This window comes from Gossypium arboreum, chromosome 11 (assembly GCF_025698485.1).
Source record: "Gossypium arboreum isolate Shixiya-1 chromosome 11, ASM2569848v2, whole genome shotgun sequence".
Lineage (NCBI taxonomy): Eukaryota > Viridiplantae > Streptophyta > Magnoliopsida > Malvales > Malvaceae > Gossypium > Gossypium arboreum.
Window position 1 is genome coordinate 109,119,797 of NC_069080.1, and position 27,706 is coordinate 109,147,502.

General features: G+C 34.6%; 3 protein-coding genes, 1 long non-coding RNA gene and 1 pseudogene across 7 annotated transcripts; all 5 read right to left on the bottom strand.

The window, feature by feature from the left end:
• Positions 1-8,552: 8,552 nt before the first annotated feature.
• LOC128284834 (U2 spliceosomal RNA) lies at positions 8,553-8,736 on the bottom strand (annotated as a pseudogene).
• Positions 8,737-9,173: 437 nt separating this feature from the next.
• On the bottom strand, positions 9,174-11,077 carry LOC108472429 (expansin-A15-like). Of its 2 annotated transcripts, none has more exons than XM_017773947.2 (4): positions 10,822-11,077; positions 10,594-10,723; positions 10,194-10,506; positions 9,174-9,996 (listed from the first exon to the last, which is right to left on the bottom strand). In XM_017773947.2, the coding sequence occupies exons 2-4, from the start codon at positions 10,718-10,720 to the stop codon at positions 9,693-9,695; spliced, it is 744 nt and encodes a 247-aa protein (XP_017629436.1). In that variant the 5' UTR covers positions 10,721-10,723; positions 10,822-11,077; the 3' UTR covers positions 9,174-9,692. The 2 variants fall into 2 exon arrangements, with proteins under 2 accessions (XP_017629436.1, XP_017629437.1); XM_017773948.2 differs by having other exon boundaries at positions 10,826-11,050.
• Positions 11,078-12,138: 1,061 nt separating this feature from the next.
• LOC128284259 (uncharacterized) lies at positions 12,139-13,243 on the bottom strand. The gene is made up of 2 exons (XR_008274646.1): positions 13,102-13,243; positions 12,139-12,452 (listed from the first exon to the last, which is right to left on the bottom strand). It is a non-coding gene; the product is annotated as an uncharacterized LOC128284259 (long non-coding RNA).
• Positions 13,244-13,618: 375 nt separating this feature from the next.
• Positions 13,619-19,262, bottom strand: LOC108474004 (uncharacterized). Of its 3 annotated transcripts, none has more exons than XM_017775859.2 (5): positions 18,483-18,855; positions 18,150-18,242; positions 16,675-17,361; positions 15,020-15,060; positions 13,619-14,930 (listed from the first exon to the last, which is right to left on the bottom strand). In XM_017775859.2, exons 3-5 carry the CDS (start codon positions 16,991-16,993, stop codon positions 13,926-13,928), a joined length of 1,365 nt encoding a protein of 454 aa, XP_017631348.1. In that variant the 5' UTR covers positions 16,994-17,361; positions 18,150-18,242; positions 18,483-18,855; the 3' UTR covers positions 13,619-13,925. The 3 variants fall into 3 exon arrangements, with proteins under 3 accessions (XP_017631348.1, XP_052878029.1, XP_017631347.1); XM_053022069.1 differs by having other exon boundaries at positions 18,076-18,242; XM_017775858.2 differs by lacking the exon at positions 18,150-18,242 and having other exon boundaries at positions 18,483-19,262.
• A 3,874-nt stretch (positions 19,263-23,136) lies between these two features.
• On the bottom strand, positions 23,137-25,665 carry LOC108473030 (wall-associated receptor kinase-like 20). Its single transcript, XM_017774597.2, has one exon. The coding sequence runs from the start codon at positions 25,583-25,585 to the stop codon at positions 23,675-23,677; it is 1,911 nt and encodes a 636-aa protein (XP_017630086.1). The 5' UTR covers positions 25,586-25,665; the 3' UTR covers positions 23,137-23,674.
• Between the last annotated feature and the right edge of the window lie 2,041 nt (positions 25,666-27,706).

Below are 27,706 nucleotides of genomic sequence, written 5' to 3' on the forward strand. Positions count from 1 at the left end.
AAATAGGTCAATTTCAAGTCATTTCTTTCACCTAAACCATGCTCACACTTACAAGTCAATCTCACACACGGTCAAGCTTCAAAACATACCTAAAACATGCATAATAAAGCTAGTTTAATATGGTATCTACCCATATAACCAATATGTCAAAAGGCACCTCAATCACAAGTCATTAAATCAACCTAAACATAAACATATTTGGGCATAAATCAACCACACACAACTACCTATTTTCATGGCAAGACATAACACAATTGACCATATGCCAAACCACATCTATACATAACAATTTGATCATTCAAAACATACATTCACTTGACCATTTCAACATTAACCATCGAAGCATTAAAATGCCAAAAGTTCATCAACCAAAATACCATATTTACAAGCCAAACATAATGATCATCTCATCAAACACAATTCACCTATACATGCCATTATAACCATGATTCAAAACATTAAAATCTACCGATATAGTCATTGGATAGTGTGATAGGTCTTCGACAAGCTTCCAAACCTATCGAGCTTCCGATAATCTATAAACATAGAAAAGAACACAACATAAGCTTATAATGCTTAGTAAGTTTGTAAATAATGAACAATACTTACCATTTTAATGCATAAGCTTAATGTAACACCCCTAACCTGTAACCGTCGCCAGAATAGGTTAAGAGGCATTACCTAACTCATAACATAGATCAGAACAATCGAATATCAAATATCATCTCATTACAATAAATGTCATTCATTCACATTCATTAAGAACATAAAATCGAGCATGCGATACTTAAACATGCATTCGGGACCAAATTGATAACATATAAAAGTTCCAGAACTTATAAAAATTTTCAACTTTTAATAGATTACACGCCCGTGTGAACAGGCCGTGTGTCTCACACGGCCTTAGACACGCCTGTGTGTCTAAGCCGTGGCGAAATAGGGCATACGTACTGACTTGTCCACATGCCACAAGACACGCTCGCGTGCCAGACCGTGTGAAAATTAGGGAGGCTACTGACTTTGCCACATGGTCGACCACACGCCCGTGTGCCACACACGACCAATAGACACGCCCGTATGTCTAGGCCGTGTCAAAACTGGAGGGTATACTGCCTTTAATTCGTAGGGTACCCCAGGGGACACACGACTGTGTAGCGTGATCGTATGTCACACACGGCTGAGACAGATGCCCGTGTGGACAAAAATAGGGCATTGAATAGCCAATTTGCCACCCCAATTTGGGTCAACCTACAAGCAAAGAAACAAGCATATTTGCACCACCATTTTAGCCAATTTTGTGCCAAAACATTCATCATTCATATCATGACAATATCAACGATTCACATACTCATAAACCTTACCAATACATGCCAAACATAAGGTAAGATCATATCAAAACATTTTTTTCCATACATCATTCAATCTCATGCTAAAACTTACCAACATATACCATTTCTTTTGACCAACTAAAACATACCACACTTGAACATTAATATCACATACCATAAGCCATTATCAACTATGAGTTTAAACACTAACTAGCCAAATCACATGGCTAAGTATATATATCACAAAACATAATCCCACAACTACTAGCCTATACATGCCATACTTTAAAATATACATTTTCAAATGTACCAAAATGAGATTCGATAGTGCAGTGACAATCCTCGACGATCCCCAAGCTCACAGTAGCTTCGATATCTATAAAACAATGCAAACACACATAAAGTAAGCTTTCAAAAGCTTAGTAAGCTCGTACTAAAAAATCATCAACAGTATATAAAATATGAAATATCAACACATAAGTACTTATAAATTCACAACTCACCCATCAAGTCCATACCAACATCATCCATACGTTTATACCAATTCAATAAACTTTTTCTGCATTTTACCATCTACCACATAGGTATTATACTTACCTGAATATTCCAATATTCATTCGTTTTCATTCTCACCTCTTGTTCGGATATTTTAAGACTTTCCGAAGATCACCAATGCTTTAAACATCCACACACTTAGTGCTTTAAAGATTAGTCGAAGCTATAATCATTCTGCACACTTAATGCCATCTCAATTAACCAAAGCTATTTCGGTATCGCACACTTAGTGCCTCATATAGCCGAAGCTAATTTAAATCGCACACTTAGTGCCAAATACCATTGGTTTATTATTGTATTCAGCCAAACCAAATATATATACAATATATGCATAAACAAAACAGCAAAATGTACTTATAACATCATGTTTTACATATGAACTTACCTCGTACTCTGAATTGTCGACTTGGATCGTCTACTCTATAATCTTCGACTTCCCTCAGTCTAAATTTGAATTCCTCTTTTCTTGATCTATATGTATTCAAAATTAACCTTTTTATTCACTATATAATTCAAAACAATCCATAGACACATATTTAGGGCATTTTGCAAACTAGCCCTCACATTTTCACATTTTGACACTTTAGTCCCTAATTCACAAAATCACAAAATACACAAAATTTGCTTGTACACAAGCTTAGCCGAATTTTCCTAGTTCTCATACAAGTGCATACATTTCATTTATTTCACATTTTAGTCCCTCAAAATAACATTTTTATAATTTAGCCCAAAATACTCAATTTCATTAAAAATCCAAAGACAAAACATGTAAACCTAATATCAAACTTCCATAATTCATCATATAACATCACAAAGCTCATGAATCCATCCATGGAACATTTCAAAATCATCAAAAAAATCAGAAATTGAGGCATGGGTTCGATAATATACAAAGCAACTGTAGCACCTCAAACCCGGCCTAGACGTTATGATCGGATCCGGTGCGCCCCATCGATGCGTTCAAAACATTCCGTTTTACTTAGTTTGGAAAACTTAGTTGGGGTTGTAAAGATACTTTTAAAGCGAGTTAAGGTGAATAGAAGTCATGCACCGGTAGGAAACCGGAAGAAGAGGAGGTGAGTCCGTCGGATTGCTTAAGTACCAAGCTCCTTCGGATCCAATCCTAGACATGCACACCACCATTGCCACACCTTAAAGACTCAGTATAATTTTGAGAAAACCGTCTGGTTATGTCTATCTTAAGAAAATGATTAAGTTTGAAAACGTTTGCTTAGCGGAAGTCTTATTTGTAATCGTGTTATTTTGAAATCCCTTAATGTTTTTGAAAATGCGTCCTAAAGCTAATCCATTTTCCTTAGTTATCATAGTTTTTTTCATCATAATAAAATAAAATAATAAAAGTAAAACAAAACCATAAAAATAATTAAACGGCCTTATTACACTTAAAACCCAAAACCATAAATGAAATTAAGAGGACGTCCAGTTCACCAGAAAGAAACCAGGTTTGTAGAAACATGTGGCGGTCCGAATCCTCGCACTCCAAGCCCACTATGGTTGAGGATTACTGCGAGGATGAAAATAAGGGTGAGTTTTGGGAAACTCGGTGTGTAATCCAACCCAACCATAGCCTAAATCGGTTCAAACCACGAGAGCAGAATAAGTTGGCCTCGGCCCGAACAAATATCGAATAAAGCCCGTAGGCCCGAGCAGACTGAATAGATATATCATGCTTATCGAAACCCAACCATATCCAACCACATACACCCCATACCATCCTTTCACCATGTGGGAGACTACTCGACCCACCCAATCGCTACACGCACAGAAATATGCAGCATGGTGCGCGATATAGAAAATGTGACAGAGTCATCGATCTGAATATGTTGTGGCGGTGCCACGAATCAGATAATTTGTGGCGGGGCCACCAAAGCAGAATAATTTGTGGCATAGCCACCAGGCGCTTCCTCCATAATATAACCCATGTCCCCATGCAGCAGATATACATTCATGGCATACATCATACTGATTTAATTTATCGAGCTTCTCGACAAAATTAACCCTGGGGTATAAAGGTCATTTTGCATACATAGGGGTATAATGGTAATTTTGCATACATAGGGGTATTCTAGTAAATCTAACTATTTCTAAGGTTTTCATGCATATCGTAGCTATTACGTTTAGCCAGAAACACTTACCGAGTGTTCTTACCGAATTGGGCCCGTTGGCCCATTAACCCAGTTTTGGCCCATTAAGCCCAAAATATCAAAACGCACGAAATCGCGCGTACTGCAGTTTTATCACTTCCGATTACCAGTAATAATTATCCATACGTCTCACGAGCATTCGACACTTACCTGGCGCCCAAAATACCGGTTTTTCGGTATTTGACTTTTGACTTTCGATCTAGCCTATGAAAGGGTGTCAGTTACACACCTGATTTGTGACGACTTGCTGACAAGATCCACGCATGAATTGCCTACAATTACGTTGCTACAATTCTTAGATTGCAAATCACAACACTAATCTCCATAATTACTTACCCATATTCGACTCTGTCCCTAAAAGCCTTTAAAACTTTACCTTCTTGCCAAAATCCGATGGCTAGATCCAAGTCTGATCGCTCCAAAGATCCAAGCCTTCGATCCAACCCTTGAAATCATCAAAATAAATCATCGGTTAAAGACCCTTTATGCCTTATGCCCAAATCGATAGCCTCCCTAGATTTTAGGGACTTCGGCTTTTTCCTAACTTGAAAAATAAGACTAGATTTGGAGTGATGAGCACTTACCACTTATTCCTTCCTACTTTCCACGTAGCTCTGATGCAGATTCAACCTTTAAACGACGGTAAGACTTGAATCTAGAAGCTTTGAAGTTTCGGCTACAAGTCCTTAACTCTATAGTAGTTTCGGCTTTTCTAGGTGATATAGAAAATAATGATTTGAGGCTATAACCCTGGGTAATGTTGTCGACAGATGCTAGGGGTTTAGAGGAGAGGAATGTTGGTCAAAAAGGAAAACATATTGAGGAATATGGCTTTGGAAAAACGGCACAAGAATATAGCTTTCGGGATTTTGAGATTTGAGGTTCGACTTTAGTCTAAAAAAAAATTAATGGAGGAAAGTGATGTAGAGTAGGGTGGAGATGGACAAGAGGTTTGAAAGGTTCGGCTATGGAGAAAGAGAATAAGAAGAAAGCAAAAAAAATGGCTAAAGGAGAAGGTGAGAAAAGCGACCAAGCGGCACAACTCCTCCCTATTGCCGAATTTATACTGGCACTTTAACCTAGCCGAATTTACCCCCCTAAAGAAACCCTTGGCCGACCACCTCTTGCTCCTCAAGAGTCCAAAATTTGGCCAACACAGCTCACCCCAATCAGCTCCTAGATTTCCTCCATTATCTTTATCCTTATTCAATCCCCTTACCTTCTTAAACACTTCCTGACAGACTTTTATTTCAGTTCCATTACTTCCCTTTCTGTACATAAAAATTAATCACTTAATTTCTTGTCATTGTGACTTGAACACAGGTCCTCCCCAAGTCGCCACACGCCACTACATCCTTCCCAGTGGCGTCACATGCCACTTTACCACTTGCGTCCTTGTGATCCATTTTTCACAAATAATTCCTAAAAGCCCAATTTATCAGAACCCCTTTCTCTTAAGAATTAAATTTAATTAAAACTATCAGGTTATCCTAAGCTTGGGCCTTCTCAGAGCCCACTATCATAATTAATCCTACACATAACAAACAGAACATAGAATTTTAAATTTTACAACCTTTACAGAATTCCCGGAAATTTGGGGCGTTACAGCAACGATTGCAAAAACGTAGAAATTATCAAAAACCGAAGAAAAAACTTACTTAAATCAAAGCTTGCAAGTGCCGAACCCTAGCAAAGTTTTTCTCTTTTCTTTTCTTTGTATATTTCGGTCATGGATGAACAAAATGGCCATATATCATACTTTTGTTTTATTTTAATTATTTAATTTACCAAATTCTAATTTTGCCCTTGATAAATAAACATATATTTCATATTCATTAAGGCCATATATGTCCATTAACCAAATAAATGGCACAATAACAACATAATGACCTTTGCTTTAGAAATCCAAATCAAATAGGCACTTTTAACATCTAGCACACAGCTTTTACATTTTACGCGATTAGGTCCTTTTATCAAATTAAGCACACATACGATTAAATTTTAATACGAAACTTTCACACATGCTAATTCACATATCACAAGCACAAAATAATATTTAAATATTTTTCGAACTAGGATATATGGTCCCGAAACCACTATTCCGACTAGGATCTAAACCGAACTGTTACACTTAAAAAGAAACTTGAATCAATCCAACATAGCTTGGCACAAGCCTAAGCATTATCAACAACACAAGTTAATGATTAAACATATAACTTAACAATATCATCACATGGTAAGGTAAATTTCATGAACAGAATACATATGAACTCATACTTTTCATATCATGGATATACATACTTTGTTGATTAATACTTCATACCTTTCCAAAACTTCATAGTGTATTCATCCGGAACCTTATTGGTTCATCCCTTTATATGTCTGTTGAACCATTTAGAATAATGTAGGACACATGGGAAGCTCACACAAAGTGTGCTAACATATGGTCGAAACTATTCCTTTCGTTTTCCTCTACGTAAACGCTCATACGAGCCATAAATGGGCCTACTCACACAAGCTGGCGGTCGAAACGTAGCTACACGATGCCGCTCACACAATTTGATGAGTATTGGAACAAATGCTAGAACTCAGCCATCGTTAAGACGTTCAGGACCAGCACCCGAAACATGGTAACCCTAATGACATGTCATTTGTATCCTATAAATTCCTAAGGTTCAAACGAGGCTTAATAGTCATTGTATCATCGTTGGATTTTTCGTCGTGACATGATATGAAAATTAATATAATAGCATTTAAATCAAATTCATTAAAATGCTATTTAAACGTACGAACTTACCTCGATCACAAAATGATGAAATAGGACCGACTAGTCCGACATTTTATCTTTCCCTCGATCTAAATTTGTACGAGGCTTAACTTGATCTAAATAATCAAATTCAATTCAATCCAAAAATAATATTTTTGAAAATTTATGTTTTTGCCCCTATTATTTTGATTTCTTTACAATTTAGTCTTTAAGCTCGTAAATTGAAATTCATCCTTAAACCCAAGCTAGCTGTATTCAATATACATGCACATCAACTCATAAAATTCATTATTTTACAATTTCACCTTGAATTTTACACAATTTACAAATAAATCCCTAATTGACATTTTCAACAAAAATTACTTTACAAAAGTTGTTTATATATCAATAAGGATTCATTTTCTTCCATCAAACATCAAAAATCACATGAATACATTCATGGAAAAACCCTAACCTTTTAATAATTTTACAAATTAATTCCTGGTCTAGCTAGATTAAGCTACAACGACTTCAAAAATATAGAAATCATTAAAAATGGGATGAAAATTCACTCACATGCACAACAAAAAGCTTGACCGAACCTTTAAGATTCTTTAATGGAGTTCTTAAGTCCATTTTCTGTGGAAGAATAACAAAGCAAGATGATAGCTTTTGTTATTCTTAGTTTTACTTGAATTATTTATTAAATTGCATTTTTAACATTTGTTTAATACTTAAAGATTTGCCCATTTATTGTTCAACTTTGTCTACTATTTAATTTAATGGTCTAATTCCAATTAAATCCCTTAACCATTTAATTTCATAGTCATTTGATACCTTTAGCTTATATAACTTTAATTTTGCATTTTTTTATGATTTATTCCTTTTCACTAAATTAAACATGCAAAAAATAAATTTCTTGAATTTTTTCTACGACCCTACTAAGATGTCGTAAACACTAAAATAATAATAAAATAAATATTCTCAAATCGAATTTGTGGTCCCATAACCACTATTCTGATTTTACTGAAAACAGACCGTTACAGCAATGGTAAACAACAAAGACAATTGCATTGGTTTTCTCGATGTTGAACCAAGAGAAAACAAAACATCCTTAAACTATAGCATTTTAGGGATGAGATAATCATGTAAGGCATAGAGTGAGGAGTATTAGAATCTGTATGACTCGAGGGTAAATTTGAGGAGGATTTTAGGCAATGAGGTGCATTATTAATTCCAACCAGACTCAAGAGTGTTAAAGTCACTTTATTTTTTATTAAAACCAGTGATGGATCTTGACATTAAGTTTTGAGGGACTTAACTAATTTAAAAAAAAATGAAGGTTTTAGAGAGAATATTAAAAAATTTTGATAGATCCAATTAAAATTTTTAAAAATTTTCAAAAATTTAATAATATTTTTCAATAATTTTGGGTCCAAGACCCCTAGGCCTCAACGAGGATTCACCTCTTATGTTGAATATGCTGTTTTAGTTCCCATCAACAAACATTGCATGAATGATTGAAATACACGGATACACCATGCATTGCAAAAAGATTGAAATAGTTGTGCAAAGCAAACCACAACATTGGTAAGAGGATCTGAACACTTCCCACTGCAACAAGGCCGACTTTTGTGGTGGTAATTGCTTCAATAGTTGTCCATAACAAACTTCAGGATCAACAGGTACACAAAAGAATATGACATTACCTTCAACCAAATCCTGGCAGAGCAAATAAAGGTTCAGAACTTGTAGTGGTTGGGGTGCGCCAGGCCAAAGCTTTAGTGCAACGCTTTGGCGACGAGCGACAGCTCTAGTAGCAAGCTACTGTGGCGAGCTTTCCCCCTAGAAAAGTAAATTTAATTTTGGCCCACATATCAGATATTAAACTGATAAGAACAGATACTACACTTGATCTTAGCCAAAAGGCCAAGAAAGGTATACCAAGCCTATGGAAGCTCGCTTCTTTTCTAATCAGCTTCTCGCTTCACGTCTTTTTGTTCTAGCGGTGTGGGATTTACACAATATAGTTATCCGCAACCTCATTGCAAGTTGCTTCTGAAACCAAGGCTGAACGCCTTTCACTATACAGGCGATTCTTGTATGATTTAGTCGAAAAAGACTTCAAAATTCAAAATAAAAAACACCCATTTATGAGGGAGATTGACTTTAATTGCAGATGATTTTCTCCATGGGTTTATCTGGGATAACTCTCTGCCATCAATTGTTGGTTTGAGCAAAATTTGTTCTGTTAATTTTTTGCGTTAGGATTCACAATTATCCCCCAACACTTATTTGATCATAAAACTCGAGATTTGATTCCCCTGAATGCTCAAGGTTAACAAAAATCATTGCCAAAATATACATAAGCAACTGAACTTCGCAGAAAATGCAGGCTATATCATTATTAGTAAGGGTAAATCTTATACAAGACGATGAAAATGAAAATGATGTCTTCAAAGCACATTCCGCTCCAAAAGATTACATAAAACATGCAGTCCTGGCTTGGAAAAACTAAGACTACTCTTCAACATTATTTAGTACGATATGCAGACAGGCCTCTATGCCCCCATAGAGACCAAATTCACACCAACTTTTATCACTTTTTGATGCATCTTCACATCAAATTCCATGACAAAGCATTCATCCCAAAATAAAAAAGAGTAAAAAAAGAAACACAACGGCAGCAGTCAGGGCATTTGTAAAAGTACCCCATGGTGACAACTTTTGTCCTCGTATTACGAACCTATAAATGGTATCTATATATCAGATGCAACTAACTAGAAAACTAAAACTACTTGGTTAATGGTTGTTTAAGCCTTAGGGGCTTGGTCTTGTTGGGATGAGATGACTTAAATTTTTAATGTTGGTTAGTTTTGGGGGTAAAGATCGAAACAATTAAAATTGCCCTCCTGTGAAAGTTTGGCCAAATGCCCAATTCGCAGGAGCCACGTTATTGGAGGTGACAAAGCGGCCATCGCTTGTTGTGACCTTAAAAGAGAGTGCTTGGCCATTCATGTAAGAGTTGCTTTGCCAGTTTTGGCCCCAATTGCGAGACATCACTTGCCAACCAGTTCTAGAGCCTTTAATGGAGACAGACACCACATCTCCAGCACCTCCAACATTAGTTATCAATACAAGGTTGAAGTATGAATGTCCATTTATGGTAAACCTGATGCCACCAGATTTCCTACAAGCAACCCTGCAAATAAAATGATGGTTTTCAGAACGTCCTCAGCCATGAAAATTATACTATTGACTAGAACTTAGTTATATGTTGATTCGTTTTAGCAATGAATTGACATGAGCGTTAAATGACACGTGAATTGCAAAGTAGAAATTCTTGAGGTTATAGAGCTATGTTAGACTGAAAAGGACACTGGTTTTTTTGGCTTTCACCTTCTGTATGCAACAGGCACTATTCCAGCTTTATAGTGAGCTATATGTTGGAAAACAGGCTGGGAGAGATCAAAGTGTCGTAAAGGAGGGTTACACCATCCGCCTGCATTATTCGGGAGAGCGTTGTTTGGTGGGCAGAAGTTTGTTGCTGTTACTATAATGGAGCCTGGGAGACACCATCTATTGTCATTAACACACTTGATCTCAAAGCATGCCCCACAAGCGAGCCCTTTGTTGAATAGAGCAGTGCTCAATGCAGCAGTGCTTGTGCCATAGCCTTGGCTGTAAAGATTTCCATAGCCACATGCTCCACCTACATCATATGGAAAAAGATAACTGAGACGGGAACCATGTAAAAGGACAGATGGCAGTTATACAGTTCGTATTGCTTAGTTCTTACCCATTGTACCAGCCGCATCACTGCTCCCATAGAATGTAGCGTGAGCGTTAGACCATGCACCTCCATGTCCATGAATCGTCTTCAACATGGCAAGAGAAGACAAAAGAAAAATTCCAAGAAAATCCATTTTCTGCAAAACCAATTGACATCCAAATATCAGAATTTTGTAGATGTACTAATACAGAAAGTCTCTGATAAGTTTGTACAAGAGAGATGATGTTCTTGTACCTACAAAGGCAAGAGTTAACTTTGAAACTTTGACTTGGAGAAGATAGAATTAGTGAGAAATAAGGTAAGGAAGAGATGAGGGGATCAAATTCTATTTATAGATGTGTGTGACTAGGGACAAACTGACGGGGAGGGAGGGGTTAGCAGGGGAAGGTGATGTAACGTAGACGCTACCAAGGTTCATGGAGATTTATTTAACTAACATTTTATAAAAAAAAATAATTGGCACCCTTATCTTTTGAAAGACATTTGCAATGATATCAGTGCTACTTTTGCACCCTTCATATAAAAGAGAGTGGAAAATAATGTGTAAACCTGGAACAGGATACTCAATTGGCTTGGACCCATGTTCTTGTTGACATTCTTTTTGGACTTGAACCTGAAAAGAAAAGAAAAAAAGTTAAGGAAAAGGTTCTCTGCATCGATTGATGGCCTCAACATTTTGTAAACTTACTTTTTACAATGTCTTTTTTATGCACATTCGTGGCTTATCATTAAAGAACCTAAAGAATCCTTCCAGGATTGTGAATCTTATGGCAAAAGGTTAAAAGATATTTGGAAAAGGGTTAAAGATATTTGACTGAAAATTATCAGAGAAGCGATTTAGTACCATGAAAATAGTAAAGATAAAAAGAGATGCAAGAGCATCGTGCCGACTAAATGGTTTGAATCTCTACTTTTATGCTGCTAAGAGAAGATGCTGTGATGATGTTACAGTGCAACCAAAAAAATTAGAGTTATTACTAGTCTGATGTTTTTCAGCTTTTTGTGCAGCATATGGTTTAACTTTCTATTGGACAGAAAAATGCACAGTATACCTCTTACTACTGTCCAAGTTTATCAGTCATGCTTAACTTAAAATCATTGGTGATTTTCAATTCCTCTTCATGTCTTACATTAAGATATCAATGAAAGAAATTCTGGTAAAGAATCACATCTATAGAATATAGGCTATGAAAAGTCATAATCAATGCATGTGGCTTACCGTCCAACTTACTAAAAGGAATGTTTATCCTTTTCCCCTCTTCCTTCCTCAATATACTTCAACTCCATTCTCTTTGCTTTTAATCATCTTAGCTGTGCCAAGTTGACAGCCCTAACATTGTCTCCATGCTGCAATTCACTTTTGAATATGAAGCTTAATATAATCTTTACAGCTTGGAAGAACTTATATTTAAAACTGGACCACTCTTTATGTGGGACATTACAGATTTGTGTATGTTAATATTCCAAAAACAAATCTGGATTTTTCCTGCAAATCTCCTTCATAGCTATTTAACTTGCTTGGTAGGATTTCATGCAAAAAAAATCTCATCATTTGGATTTCTAGGAGTATTAATCATTGAATGCATTAATGAAGAGCAATCAGCCAAACACTCGTGCAGCTATTCATCATTGATGAATACTTTCTTGTTCATAAAATAGAAAACATAATACATATTCAAATGAAACTAAAGAGAAACAGTTAGATGCCTTTAGTTTTTATTATACAGTTGTCTTTCCAATAGCACCTAGACACCTCTCTTCTGCTTAGATAAGCTTTGGAATTTAGAATCAGACCTTCTAAAGGGGAAAATTCCATATCTTCTGAGAATTGTGGCGGTGGGAAAATATTTTTACTTGATAGAAACCTGACAAAACATTGATTAAAAAATAAATCAAAGGTGACAAATGACTACATCAGTTTCACCTAATGCATGCATGTTACCAGTAAACCACTTCTTGGTCAAATAATAATAATAATAATTTACAATTGATAAAAGTAGATTCCGACTGGATAAATTCTACCAAATTAAAAGGTTATTTTCACTCACTCTTTTGAGGACAAGTTAAAAGTTCAATGCTAAGGGTTTTGATTCCATTGTAGAGAACAAACAATAAGATTGAATATTTTATTATTATATTCTTTCTTAGTCATCACTCATCAATTTCCAAATCAATGAAGAATATTGTTCTTATTTCATGTACTAACAACCAGATCATGGTAGTTTGAATTTGCCACAAAATAAAGAAGAAATCAACCCCACAACCAGATGTTAAGTCCCAAAGAATGGTAACAACAAATCAAAGCAGGCCATGCATGCCAAAGACTTAAAGTTAGAAAGTTCTGTAAACCAAACTGCACATCGGATCACATGGCCAACTTGTTCAAGCAATAGAATAAGGTGAAAAATAAAAGCCTAAAAGACCTAGTTGAATACCCTTTACACATACAGTTAACCCCACATTTTATCCAAATTTAAAAATGGTTGTCAAGGTTCGGAGAGACTAACAACTTACAGATCAACTCTAAGCCACATGAAAGCCAGAAAGTAGCTTTGGTTTGTGGAAGCCACCCATCTATATGATTGAGACTCCACTGGGATTTCCCTGCTCACTTCTTTGTTGTATTTGCCACTTTAAATTTGAGGCCCCGCGTGCACAATATTTTTAAACAGAGAACATGTGAATGCATAATTCAAACAGCAACGTCTCAAACACTGGCATGCACTGAAAATCGACATCTAGTGGAGTCCATTATATTTAAGTTTTATGCTTTTTTATTGTCTCCAATAAGAAATGGATCATAGACTAAAGGGTTCTTTGCAATGTGATGAAACAGTATTCTAAGTACAGAGCAACTAAAGGTCTTGTGCTTGTCATTCAGCTATCGCTTTAGAAACAAGGCCCCAGAAAACAAGCACTATTAAGCGCCCAACAACTTGATTAAGCATAAAATTTGAGTAAGAAAGCCATATAGCTGGGCCTTTGACCCCATTGCATATTAATACTAAACATACAATTACAAATAATGCGCTTTCAAAGCAAACACCACCATTCATACATCTGCACTACGAACACAAAATGGAATACTTTCCAATTTAAGCACGGAAAGTAAACCTGTATGTTGCAGTGTAATCATATTGATAGCTCATTTTAGCAACACAATAGAAACAAACTTATCAGACTTGCTTGCAACTCATAATGTGCTTAAGCAAGCAATAAGATATTCGAGATGTCCTTGCTACTAACCTGAGAATGACCATAGGAAAAGATAATGTATTGAAAGTAGCAAGAGTCCAGAAAATGGCTAAATCTATCTATTTGCAAGTGAATTACATAAACTACGGAATAGATACTTGACGTTGAACTGCTTCCCTGCTAGAAGAAGATGATGATCCAATCCTCTGGAATACCTTTGTGCTAAATATATCTTTACTTTTTCCTTTAAAAGTAAAATGCTTCTTAAGACGATTTTTTATCGAAGAACCGTTGTCATTCCCTCTTGGGCCTGACCGAGACCTGCTTCTCAGTTTTTCCTTGATGTGATTTGAGAATTCATCATCTTCCTGGTCTTCAGATATCATGGCACCCCTGCTCCTTCGTAAAGATCTCAAAGCCACTTGCAAAGGTTCTGAAACTGATGCAGATTCTTCTAGTGGTCCAATGGTTTTGAGGCACAATGGGCATGGAGGATCATGAATCTGGGACTTCGGAGTAACTTGCTCTAAGCATTCAGCGTGGAACACATGGCAGCAGGGTAGAATCCCAGCAGTTGGCATGTCACTACCTCTAATTATTCGATGTGAACTCCAGGGTGACTTCTGCCACAAAAGTTTTCCACAGACTCCACACTTGTGGTCTACCACAGGGCCAATAGGGGACCTCAGGTTCTCTACATCAACATGCTCTGCAATGTCAAACTTTTCTCCATCTAACCCTAGATCATAACTGCTAGCACTGCTCCACCTAAAACCTTCTCTTCTAGAGCTAGCACTGGGGTCTGGTGATGCTTCAGACCTTTGAAGTTCAGAAAGTGTTTTGTGAAACCTGTGCTCAACACTAGAACTGTTTTCATGCCAGTGAAATGGTGAGAAGCGATCCTCGTTAGGTGTTAACTTGCCAATACTGTTAATGTCGGCATCACCAAAGCCTTCGGAATCTGAGACAGGGTTGCGAAACACTAGAGGATAAACAGCTTTTGTCATGTAAGAACGTCTACCAGAGAAGTTGCGATTGGGAAAAGAGAAGGGTTGCTTGCTAGTGGATTCCCAGTGACTAGATTCAGAGAAGGACGAAGGGGATCCAAAGCTAGGGGATCCTGTAGCTGCTTTAACAGCATATCGCCGCTGCATGAACAAAAAGCGGAAATATTTAAATGATCAAATTTGTTCTTATTTAAATGCTACAAAACTGACCAAGTTGAAACACAAGTCACCTCAGTGGAGCGAGGGAACCAAGAGGTCTGGGGCACAGGTCCTGATAATTAAAATTAGGTTAAGAAAACAAACATATGATAGTTCAAATGATAGAAAATCTATAAAAGGAAAATGTAGCCGATAGCTGAATCATAAATATGAAAATGCAATCATTCCAGCCTAAATTATATATAATGAACTTCATTTTGGTTGATTGGTATAAAATTCAGGGAAAAGGGCATTAGAAAACTAGCTGTAGTCTTATAAAAGAGGGAAGGAAAGATAAATAGAGAATTCGATTTAGCAATAATGAAACAAGCTAGTTGACTAGTGTGACAGCCCTCACTTCATACAATTCTGTTAACTATAATAGTTTTATCTTCACAGTACAAGTGACTGCTCCGGAAACATCCATCATTTTAGGCAATTTTGCAAAATGTTTTAATTTTTGGTATCATGATCAACATATTATGATGAGCTTTTGCTGTTGTGATGTAACAGGATCTACTACTGAGTTCAATATCTAAATGCCTTTAATAAGCATGACATCATGGATTTAAGTATTTATGCAACAATCCCAGGGATTGAATTGGGATAGCTTCAACTAACAATCCTCAATAGATTGATCAGCCTATCCCTCAAAACCAATAAAAAGATATAAGCATTCGAATTATCAACCCCAGACACTGTCATTTCCAAATAGAAGCTTGGAAATAAACCATGTCACCGCAAACTACTGCATAGAATCAGGGCAACTGAGGTGATTCTGCAGCAAAAGCGAAAGCTTGCTTTATTTACTTTTTGCCCTACGATTCAGTAGCAACAGTAATTGTGAGGGAGAATTGGCTACATCACAGGAAGCAAAGGAGCTCAACGGCAAAAAAGTAATCACTGATAGAGGACCTCTGAAATGTTCAATGAATTCCATAGTGCAGGTTCTCTCAAAACTCAGGGTTGAACCAGAAGATTAACATTTTAAATATATCCCCAATAGGAATGAGGGAATTAGTTTCATCGACAGAAGTACAAAAACTTTGAAGAGAAATATGCCAGTCTAAGAGACCATTCTGACATTCTTGCAGTTTAAATATAAAGTTATAGTTCTAACAAATTACTAATTTAAATGGACCAGAACACATCATCATAATCAGAAAAGCATTCCATCTATCCTCTAATTTTGGAGCACATATCTTTTTCCAATATCGCAATTATACATTCCTGAATAACTCACAAAATGACAAGACAACATGCCATTATGGAAAGTAATTGGTATGGTAAGGCAACACATCAAAATGGAAATCATGAAAGAGATAAGAGAAACCATGATAAATAATCAGTAATGAACAGTCAAAGTATTCATTGTATTATGGCTTGCAGAAAGTAAAGACTTCCAAGAATCTACAATATCATGCCACAAATCGGTTCCAGTATTAACTGATTATACTTAGAAGAACTTATTTCACCAACCCTTCATTTCAGAAAAGGCAATTAACTGTGACCAATAACCATATAAAAACTAATAAACTTAAAGAAAGTACATGACGTTTGACGTTCTGTTCAAACAAAAAATGCATTAAGACATGCAGCTAACTGAATGCGATTAATACAAGAAAGTGGCATGTGATATATCATACATCTCAATCAGCAAGAACAATAAGAATCAACCTAAGATTACCTCCAACATTAGAGCCAAGGAGCTCCTCTGGATTGAACCTTTGAATGGGCGAAGTCCATCGTGGCACCTGAGCATTATAAGGTGGACTGCCAGAATAAGAGAGTGCACCATCAGAAACAGAGTGGTGATGATTGATGTACCCTTCACTGCCTACCTTGCTTCTGCTACCTCTGCTATTTGAAGACAGCGATGAACCGTGTAAACCAGCAGCATGCGACCCATGTGACAAACCATCTGAGTGTAACCTACAGTCCCATATCCTCAATGGAGGAGGAGAAAAACTAGTATTTGTCCTCCAATGTGGTTCATTACGATCCATGGAACAGTCCCTTCCGTTAGTGGGTGATTTTGTTCCATGTGGCCCAGCGGCCACACAACAAAGCGCACCCGTATTAGCTATTTTCTGTTGGCACACTAAGGTTGTTCAGTAATCTAGTTTAAGATTTTCATCAAAGTATGAAACTCCACACTCTTATCAGGAACCAGGCATGGTCAAATCTCAACAAAATTAAACCAAAGAAATTATTGAAGCCCACAGTTATCCACCCTAGACTTGAACCAAAGCATAAGGCATATCACATTCCCATCTTTTGAGGAATAATAATGGTAAACAAGAATGCACTTAAGCAACTTTCAACTCCAATAAGCCTCTTGAACTAGGATTCCTTAAAACTCGGCTTTTCCCGGCTGCAATAATCCATTTGAGCAATGTAATTAGTGACTCAGCATAATATTATGGTCTTATTCAGATGAAGAAAAAAACAACAACCGAATTGCTATAGATCACAAAATAAGAATAGAGAAATAACAAAAAAAAGAAGGAAAAATAAACAATAATATAATAACCAACAAAATGAATTTTAGGATAACTAGGCAAAGAATATAATATTAATAAGGCATTATTTAAAAGTGACCATCCCTCATAAGTTCACCAAATAATATATCTAAACATTCACATTCAATAGGAAAGACAATACGTAAGTAGTACAACAGAAAGAATGCAATGTCAATCACTGAGACAAGTACAAAGAAAATGTTGTTGATTATACAAGCTTCACAATTTTTTTATTTTTGGCCTTTATATAAATGGAGCCACAATTTGCCAAGTTTTTTTTTCACATCTTTTGCACATTGTTAGACTCTCTTATACCCTTTCTCTTTTTAGATGCGTTTTTGTTTGAAGCATCCTAGAACAAACAAGTTGCACTTTTCCATAGTTATAAACAGGTGAAATCAAGATTATTTCCAAAAGGCAATAATAGAGATTGAAAATCACAGAGCAATGCAGACAAGTGTCATTATTGGCAACAAAACCAGAAAGAATTTCTGAAGAAGTATCTCAAAAGTGTAAAGATTGCAAATAAACATGAAGTAGTATAATTATGTGCAACACTTTCAAACCTAAGATTATGTTCCCAACAGTATGCAAATCTAACTGCATAATCAATCATTGGTCAAAAAAAAAAATTCTCAACTTCAAACTCCTAAAACATCATAGAAGGAAATGATAATCTTGTCCCTCCAACTTCAAATACGTCAATGGTCCCCAAAAAATGATACGTGCAAAACTGAAAAAAATAAAAGATCGAACTTCCCATCAAAAATAGCAATTACCCAGAAAAGAAAATTACTCTAAAATATCAAAAAGGGAGAAATACCCAAACTAAAAAAAATTAGGAAAGTTCATCATCTTATCTCTAAATCAGCTAATAACAGAAACCATAATCCAAAAAGAAATTTTTGAAAATTAAAAAAGAAAAGAAAAAGGAAAACCCATGAATCAAAATGAAGAGAGAAAAAGAGGGTACCTTGAGAAAGAGCCCAATCTGAACTGGATTATGAAGAAATCTGGGGATTTTACGTCAAGGAAAAACAAAAGAAACCCTAAGCTGTTTTGAGCAGTATTGTGTAGAATAAAATGGGGAAAAAGGAAATGAGACAAAGAGAAAGTGAATGAAGAAAAAGGTAAAGAGAGGGAGGCTAATGAGAAGTGAAAGCGATGGGGGCATCACATTATTGTTACTACAACAACGTTAGATTACGATCATGTCGAAAATGAAAATTTGTAAGGATTTGCAGTCACATTTATTTTTGGGGTTTATTTTTGAATTACTACTTTTAGGAGATGTAAGAAAAAAAAAAAGAGTGAATCATTGTACCTTACAATGATGTCACACCAGACAAAAGTCTCCTGTTCCTGTTCCAAAGTCATAGCTTTGCCATAAATTCTAAAATTAGGAAGTTTAATTAAAAAAGATTAAAATGAAAAAAAAACATATTTTCTTTTTTATCTTATTCTTCTTCTTTATTTTTATGAAAAATAATTAAAAAAATAAAATAAAAATATGAACATGTAAATTGTTTTGCTGGTTTGATTTATAAGGAAGAATGAAATTAAAATTAGATTCCATGAAATAGGGGCTCACTTATAGGGTATGCATAATCATTCAGCACATTTAACCCCATATCATTTCTGAACATTTCCCATCACAACCTTACCTTAGTAGTCATCCACTAAAATCCCACTTTTCGGCACTGCCCCAAGCATGTAATCATCTTTCTTTTTCTTTTCCTATTGGAAAAAAACAATATATTTTCTACCTAAATGGATTCTTTGTTTTACACCCACCAATTGTCTAGAGCTTTCCATGGTAGCCCGCCCAACTCGATAACCCCAGTTCAATTTGGGTTGGGTTTAAATAAATATTTTTATATTTCGGGTGGATCAATTCAATTTAATTAAAATATATAAAATAGATTATTTTTAATATTTTAGTAAAATAGATTTTTTGAGTGAACCAAACCAAAAATAAACTTAGATTTGAAAAAATTTTGGAACCGGGACTCTACTTGGCCCCGCTCATTGATATCTCTATAGTAGTCATACAAAAATTTTTTTTCAAGGGAAAAAGTACAGTGTGGTTTTAATGTGTTGATTTCTTCTCATGACTTTGCTTTTGGCTTTTAGGTAAGCTACTATGATAATCGCCCGAGTTTTAATAAGTTTTTATTTTGTTCATTGAATATTTATTGTTAATTTAATAACTCTCATTAGATCAATTGTAATTTTAGTCACTCCATTGTTAAAATGTCTTTGGTCACTAGACGAAATATTGACATGGCCGAGTATAATTATAAATTTAACCTCTTAATATTTTACACATTCTATCAATTTAGTCCTAATTCTAAAAAAATTAATGTTCACACATTATGCCAATTTGATCCTAATTTTAAAAATACATAAAAATTTTAAAAATAAAATAAAAATATTAAAAATACATTAAAAACTTCAAAATTAAAATTTTCCAAAAAATTCTTTGGGATGATAATAGTAAATCTTTTTATCTATTTTTTAAGGATGAAATCATGAAAACTTTTGGCTGGTCAGAGTCAATTTGTTTTCTACTTTTATGTAAAGAATGTTCATGCATATTACTATAAGCATGTCATATAGCTTAAGGAAAAAATGTTGCATGTACTTCTTATGACATATTAAACATTTATGATTGAAACTAGAAATAAAAATCTTGCATATTTTTTAAAAGATTGAGTGGGAGAAGGTCCCTAAATAAGATCTATGGTTTCCATCAATGGTCTCTTGTGATGACATGATAATTTGCCGACCTTGAGGTAGGTATTATTATGTGGATTTCACTTAGGAGATTTCCTTTAACTGGACAACTAATCATACATGTTATTTGTTGAGATTGTCCCCCGACAATTCATTCATAGTACATGTTATGATAGATGTTGAGTTTATAGTTATACACTCAAGATCATTCTAGTTAAGTAACTTCTCACGAAACTTTGCATAAGTTAAAATAATGGCCAAACATGAAGCATTTATTAATACGTGTGAATACATAAGGGAGTAGGTTTTCGTATTAATTGGATGGAAATACATGTTCTTACTAGTTGGTTTAAGATTACCCCAAGGTAATTTAATTAATGGGAGGAGGAAATATCATTACAATGACTTACAAATATTTTTAAGGTTTAATGTAAGATGCATATATATCTTAATGCATATCATATGTTGCAAAAATTTTCAAATATTTGCTTAATACAAAGATATTAATAAATGAATGATTTTATTGTACAATTCGAAAATGACACGAACTTCCTTAATATATTTATTAAGAAAAAGTACAACGAAAATAACTATAAGGAATAGAAAATGAACTTGATGATTGTGTTAACTATTTTTCTGGTATCTTGAGACATACATTACAGGCCAGTTTTTAAGCACGAAATTAATGCTTCCAACGACTAGAATTCATCCCTAACAGTCATAAATGTCCACAAATTTGTTTCTTGATATAAATACACTTCAAGACTTAAGAGAGGAAAATCCAAGCATCAAGATCAAGAGAAAAATATTCTAATCTTCTTCATTCAGTTCTCTTGTAAAAATTCTTTAGGAGCTTATTGTTAGATCTTGTGTCACTCTCATTTCATTTATTTGAGAGCTTAATTTTTGTAAACACATACCTTGTAAAGATTTCTTTGTTTACTCTCTTTCATATCATTTTGGAGGGTTTTAGTTGAGCCATAAAAACAAAGAAGGGTTCTAATTGGCCATAAAAATTAGGAGGAAATGTTATATCTAAGCCTTGTGAAAAAGATAAGGTGGTCAATTTTAAACTGGCACCCCTATACCAGTTAAAACAGTGGCAGGGCCACTAAGAGACCCAAGGGCGCCATGACCCCTCTAAAATAGTAAACTTTTAATTTAAGCTTTTTATAACTTATAAAATTTTAAAATAGTAATAGTAAAATTATATTTTGCCCCCCAATTATTATTTTTATTTAATCATTTAAAAATTATAAATATATAAACTATTAAAATGATGAAATTACATTTTACCATCGTAAAAATATACAATTTAATTCTAGCCCTCCCAAAAAGATTTCTTGACTCCACTGCTGAGTTAAAGTATCACATTCGAAGTAAAACAATAATCTTTAGATTACATTCTAGTGTAAAATTTGGTTGATAACGATTGTATCTATTTATATCATTTGATTTAGCTTGTTTTGGTTAGAATATGGTATATCAACTAATGAAGGAAAATAATTTTTAATTTTTATTATTATTTTGGATTTGTTGAATGATGAATTGTTACATGCTTAGTATAAGATGATTCAATACTACTTATCCAAAAATTCATACATTTCTTTATTTCTTTATTTTATATTTATTCAATAATGGATTCTGTGAAGTTTATTGAAAAGTATTTTATATAATTAATAAGTATTTTATATTTGAGACTAATTTAATTTCATTGTTAAATATTTGCAAATATTTTTATATAAAAATAGAAAATAGTGAAAACCTAAAACAATTTATTAAAATTACATATGTTCATAAGTCAATTTAAGACTCGATTCTAAAAAATTTCAGGCTCGAGTTCGAGCTTGGCCTATCCACATCAGTCGTTTTACTATTAAAAATGATAAAAATATTTTATTTAAAATAAATCATAAATATAAAATTATTTTTTATATTTTTATTTCTAAACGGTGAAAGGGACCGAAGTTAAAAAAAAAATATATAAAATCAGACTGAGCATCTCTAATCCAAATAAACTAAAACCAATGCTGCAGTATTAATAAAAAGATGATATATTCACCTATATCATATTAACTATATTAATTTATTCGCTTTATAATATTTAAGTGCATTGATGAGAATTGTGTTGAGTTGACTAAGGATTCAATTGAGCATTGATTGCTAATCGCCACCATTAGGGAGCATTGGGGAAAATAATAGGGAACATATATCATAAACAAAAATATTGGAAGCAATTATTTTTTCTTTTGACTAATCCCATTTTCCAAAATAAAAAAGAATAAAAAAATGTTACCTTTTATGTAAATTTGCATGTTGTTGGCTATATTCTATTGGCTAAAGTAAAGAACAAGCATGATATATCAATGTCCAAAATGCTTCTTTAGGATTTAAGATTGCTCTTGCATTTTGTCTTTATTAAATTACTAAAACCACAGTGAATTAACGAATCGATTTTGTTGATCACATAACATGTGAATTATCATCGTTTGAACCGCCTCCAAAAATATATATAAGTATTTTTTCTTCAATCTATAAATAAAAAAATTGATGCGTTTTAGCACATTCGAATTTATATTTTTATATTGATAATAATGTCCAAACCAATCAAATTAAAACTCAATTAACTAAAATAAGCATGTTTTAATTATCTATAATAAAATATGAGTAAATAAACTTATATAATAATGAATAAAAATCAAATTTTATATTGAATCATTTTACATTTAAATCATGATGTTTCTATTAATATATATATATATATATATATCACTTTTATTTTAATTACTAAATTTTAATTATTTATATAATAACTAACTTTATTTTTATGTATAAAATTTTATTAAATAATGCATGATTTTCCTTTGGATAATTCACTGAGACAATACCAATTAACCAAAACTCACATTAAAATAAGCAATAGAAACTATACAAATATATAATATCAAATATATTTCCAACATCACTATGAGACCAGAGAGAGAACATTTATTATACATAAGAAATCTAGGTAATGCATTTCTAGTGTGACAAACCTAGCTACTACCTTCAATAAAAGCTATATATAAATATGTATATCTCTCTCTCTTGTTTTGGCTTAAGTCCACACAGCCTTAAATTCTTACTAAAACCTTACAGATTCCAGTTTCCCCCATAACTTCTAAGTCTCGCCTACTCCTTGGTCATTTAATACTTTTGAAAAAGCAAGAATCTGATCCCAGATCTTTTCTTTACATCTTTCCATCCACTCAAATCCATCCTTGGAATCCACTTTCCCTTTGTGTGCAATATTCAAAACCAATGTCCTTCTCAGCATCATTTTCCCCATAGCTCTTCCAACTTTTCCTTTGCTATCATATATATGAATATTCAAAAATTACAGACATCAACAACAAGGTACATATACATATATATTATATTACTGTTCGTTTATATAATCTCCTGGCTAACTTCTTTAGAAACATTTTCTTGATCTATAATCTGAATGATGCAATGGAGTTCTTGGACAACATCTTTCATGGCGGGTCTACCTGATTTCTTCTCCCTTAAACATGCAAATGCAAGGTCTGAGAAAAGTTTAAAACTCTTCAACATATCAGCTGAGGGCTCCTTAAGTAGCTGTTGATCCACAACTTCCATGATCGCACCATTGGTGGCCCGTTGATTAACATAAATGGCTAAATTAACATCATCTTGATCTCTTGAGAAATCAATGGCCCTTTGGGAAGTCAGTAACTCAAGCAACACCACTCCATAGCTATAAACATCACTTTTATCAGTCAACTGGTAGTTCCTATAGTATTCAGGGTCCATGTACCCAAGGGTTCCTTGAGCACATGTTGAGACATGGCTCAAATCCGGGCTAGCCAACCTGGATAACCCGAAATCCGAAACTTTTCCATTGAATTCATAGTCTAAAAGTATGTTTGCTGACTTAACGTCCCTATGGTAAATAGGGGTGTATGCTGCAGAATGTAGGTAAGCCAAAGCTTCAGCCGTTTGCAAAGCGATTTTCAGCCTTGTTTTCCAGTCTAAAAAGGTGGAGTACTTTCCGTGCAAATGATCACTTAGGGTCCCATTTGAGATATACTCATAGATCATCAATGGTTGTTCAGCCTCCACGCAACAACCTAGGAGTCTAACCAGGTTCTTATGGTTGACTTGTGAGAGAATCCCAACTTCATTGAGAACTTGTTGGGTGCTCTTAATGTTCCCAACTTTGGCCGACTTGACTGCCACAATATCCCCATTTGGAAGCTCGCCTTTGTAAACCTCCCCAAACCCACCACTCCCTAAGAACCTGTTTCTAGAGAAATCATTTGTCATCTTTTTCACCTCCTTCAAACGGAATATCTTAGCTGGCTTCCCTCCATTGCTTGACTTCAACATGTCTTCCCTCGCCTTCATGAGCTTTGCCTGGTTATAATTTCCCCATCGTTTCCTTGAAGTAATTGCAACAATCGCCATAGCTAGAGTGAAAAAGGAGATCACTCCAATGGACACCTTTAAGCTGACTCTACTTTTTTTCTTCTTTCTCAAGCAAGACCCAACGACAGTGTCCCATTTGTATCCCTTATTGCAAAGGCAACGAGAGAGGCCATTTGTACTAGTAGGTGAACAATTTGAAGCCCCAAAGCAATCAAGTTGGCTTTTACAAACAGGCTCAAGGGGAGGCCTCCATTCAATTTCCAACCCTTCTTCCCATTCATAAGCAGCCTTTTCTGGATCCAAATGAAGGATGCTTCTAAAAGCTTTACAACCCGAACTGTGAAGCCGTATTTTGTATGCCGACGGCATCCCTCCGGCTACGAAGGTGCAACATGGATTGACCCCCTCAGCACACTGCAATGCTCGTTTGGCTTCAACATGTCCAGAGCTCTCCAAATAATGGTGACAAAGACTGGTGGGAGTGCAATTTAGAGGAGACATCAAAAGGCGTGGGGAACAGTTAAGGAGAAAGATAGTATTTGAAGAAGTGATGTTAAAAGGGAGTGTTTGGTTTAACCATATGCCTTCACTTACACCCATATCTTGAGTCACACACTTATCAGTCAACCATGGCGATGGTTGAACCACCATGCGGTAAACTGAAGCCATGATTCTAATAACAGGGTAAGAACTTCCGTTTAAGGCGTCAAAGTAAAGCTTATGAGTCTGAGAGTCACAACGAAGAGAATAGCTAGGGTCACCACAACTAGGATGGATGCTAAGGGGGTAAGGGACCTCCATTGAACCACATCTTGGACAAGTTTTTTGGGAAAAAGAGTAATGGCTACCGAGAAACAGAAGGAAGAAAACATAGACGAAGACTGGGTTTGCCTGAAACTTAATGGAGACCATGGTGAACCAACAAAGGAGGTAAGAGGTCAAATGGGTATACGAGGGCAAAGAGGAGGGATGATGGTGGGCTAATAAAATGGGTTGAGAAAGAAGAATAAAGTAGGGTAGCTCTATCATATAATGAAAAGTAGCTAAAAGAGAATCTATGTGAAAAAACCTTACATCTTTTGTCATTTATAGGAAAGGTGGATTCTTGTTGTATGGCATCCCTTAGGGGAAGCCATTGCTAGCTATGTTCTCTTCATAATGATTGATATTACCATTAAAGGATTTTCTTCTCTTCTTTATTGAGGTTGAAGAACAGATGATAGAGAGATAAATTCCACAACATAATTAAATAGCCTCCCACTACAACTTTGAAGGTTGATCTCTTAAAAACATACAAGTGGCATGCACGAACTCCTAATTCCACAAACAATGTGTATATGGGGTTTATAATTAATATATGTAAGTTAAATTTAATTTTATTCCTCTACTATGTTAATATATATTTAAATTTTAATTTAGTACGATTATTCTATTTTTATAATAATGTTATTATTTAGATTTAAATTGACGACACTAATTATTCGGCTAATTTTTAGAAATATTTTGAAAATAAAAAAAAATTGAGAAAGTATGCTGATTTTTTTTTAAAATTTATTAATTTACATTATTTCTGGAGAGAGAAAAAAAACACGTTTAAAGGGTATATTTTCATTGATCTAGCAATGAAATGAAACACGCCAAATAGGACGCGTTTTTAGGGGAGATAATAAAAACGCATCTTACAGGATGCATTTTTCCTTTCAACGGTAACTATTCCAACAGTAATTTTTCAAATCACTAAAAAGAGTTCAACAACTATAATTTTTCCTATATAAACCCTTCCAAACTTCATTCTTTTCAACTAAATACTAAATTCTCAATCTAAATTTTTGATTTTTGGTTTTTGATTTCATTTTTCAATTTTCAATCCTCAATCCTCAATTCTCAATTCTCAATTATTTTTTTAGAATCTTTTTCTGAATTTTATTCTCTTCTATTTTATTTTATTCCTTACAAGTTTTAAATGATTAATCAGTTTATTCGTTTGGATGACAAGTATATCTTCGACGTTCAATTACAAATAGTAAGAAAATATTATTAAATTATTTAATTTTAAATAGTTAATTATTATATTATTAACATTATTAATTTTTATGTTTATATACTCAGGCCAAATATCAGATTTTGGATACGTACATAAATAATTTAAGTGAAGGGGCATTGAATGTCATTTATAGACACTTGTGAGATGAATGATTTTTATACGTGGCTCGCATGCTCGAAGGCACTAAATTGGACCCCCCACTTATCAGTGTTTGGTCGAAAGATGGAGACTAGAGATGCATACATTCCATCTTCCATGCGGTGAGTGTACAATTACACTCGAGGACATTAGTTTACAACTCAGTCTATCAATCGATGGAGAAGTCGTTACGGGGCTAGTGCATAGTGCTGATTGGAGTGCAACATGCAAGTAATTACTAGGGAAGTTGCCGAACAAGTTTAGGGATAGTCGAATCAAGATGAGATGGTTGAAGGACAACTTTAAAACTATTGAGGCTTCCCCCGAGTGATGTTGGAAAAGAGCAATTTGTGCACGCATCCATCTTGAGGTTAATCGGGGTTCTGCTCATGCTAGATAAATCTCAAAATTTGGTACATTTAAGGTGGCTACTACTAGCTAACTTGAAAGAAGCGGGACGACTTAGTTAGGGATCAGCGATGCTGATGACATTGTATCGAGAAATGTGTGGAGTGACGAAACCAGAAAAAGTTAAAATCAGCAGTTGCATGCTCTTTCTTTAATTGTGGGCATGGTATCAACTACCATTTTTACGCCATCGAGTAGAGCCCCTTATGAGTTCCCACTGGTAATATAGTAAAATTCATTTGATAATATCATTATTGTTTTAATTTTTCATTGTTATAGTTTTGAAATCACATATTATTTTAAAATGTGGAACAACCCCGCGAAACACAATGGTATACCGACCCTTTAAATCAATAAACTGAAAAGGAGATTAGTTTATGAATTTCAAAGTTATCGGTTTTTGATTCCAAGATTTGAAATTAAATATTAAGCTTGTGCTAAAA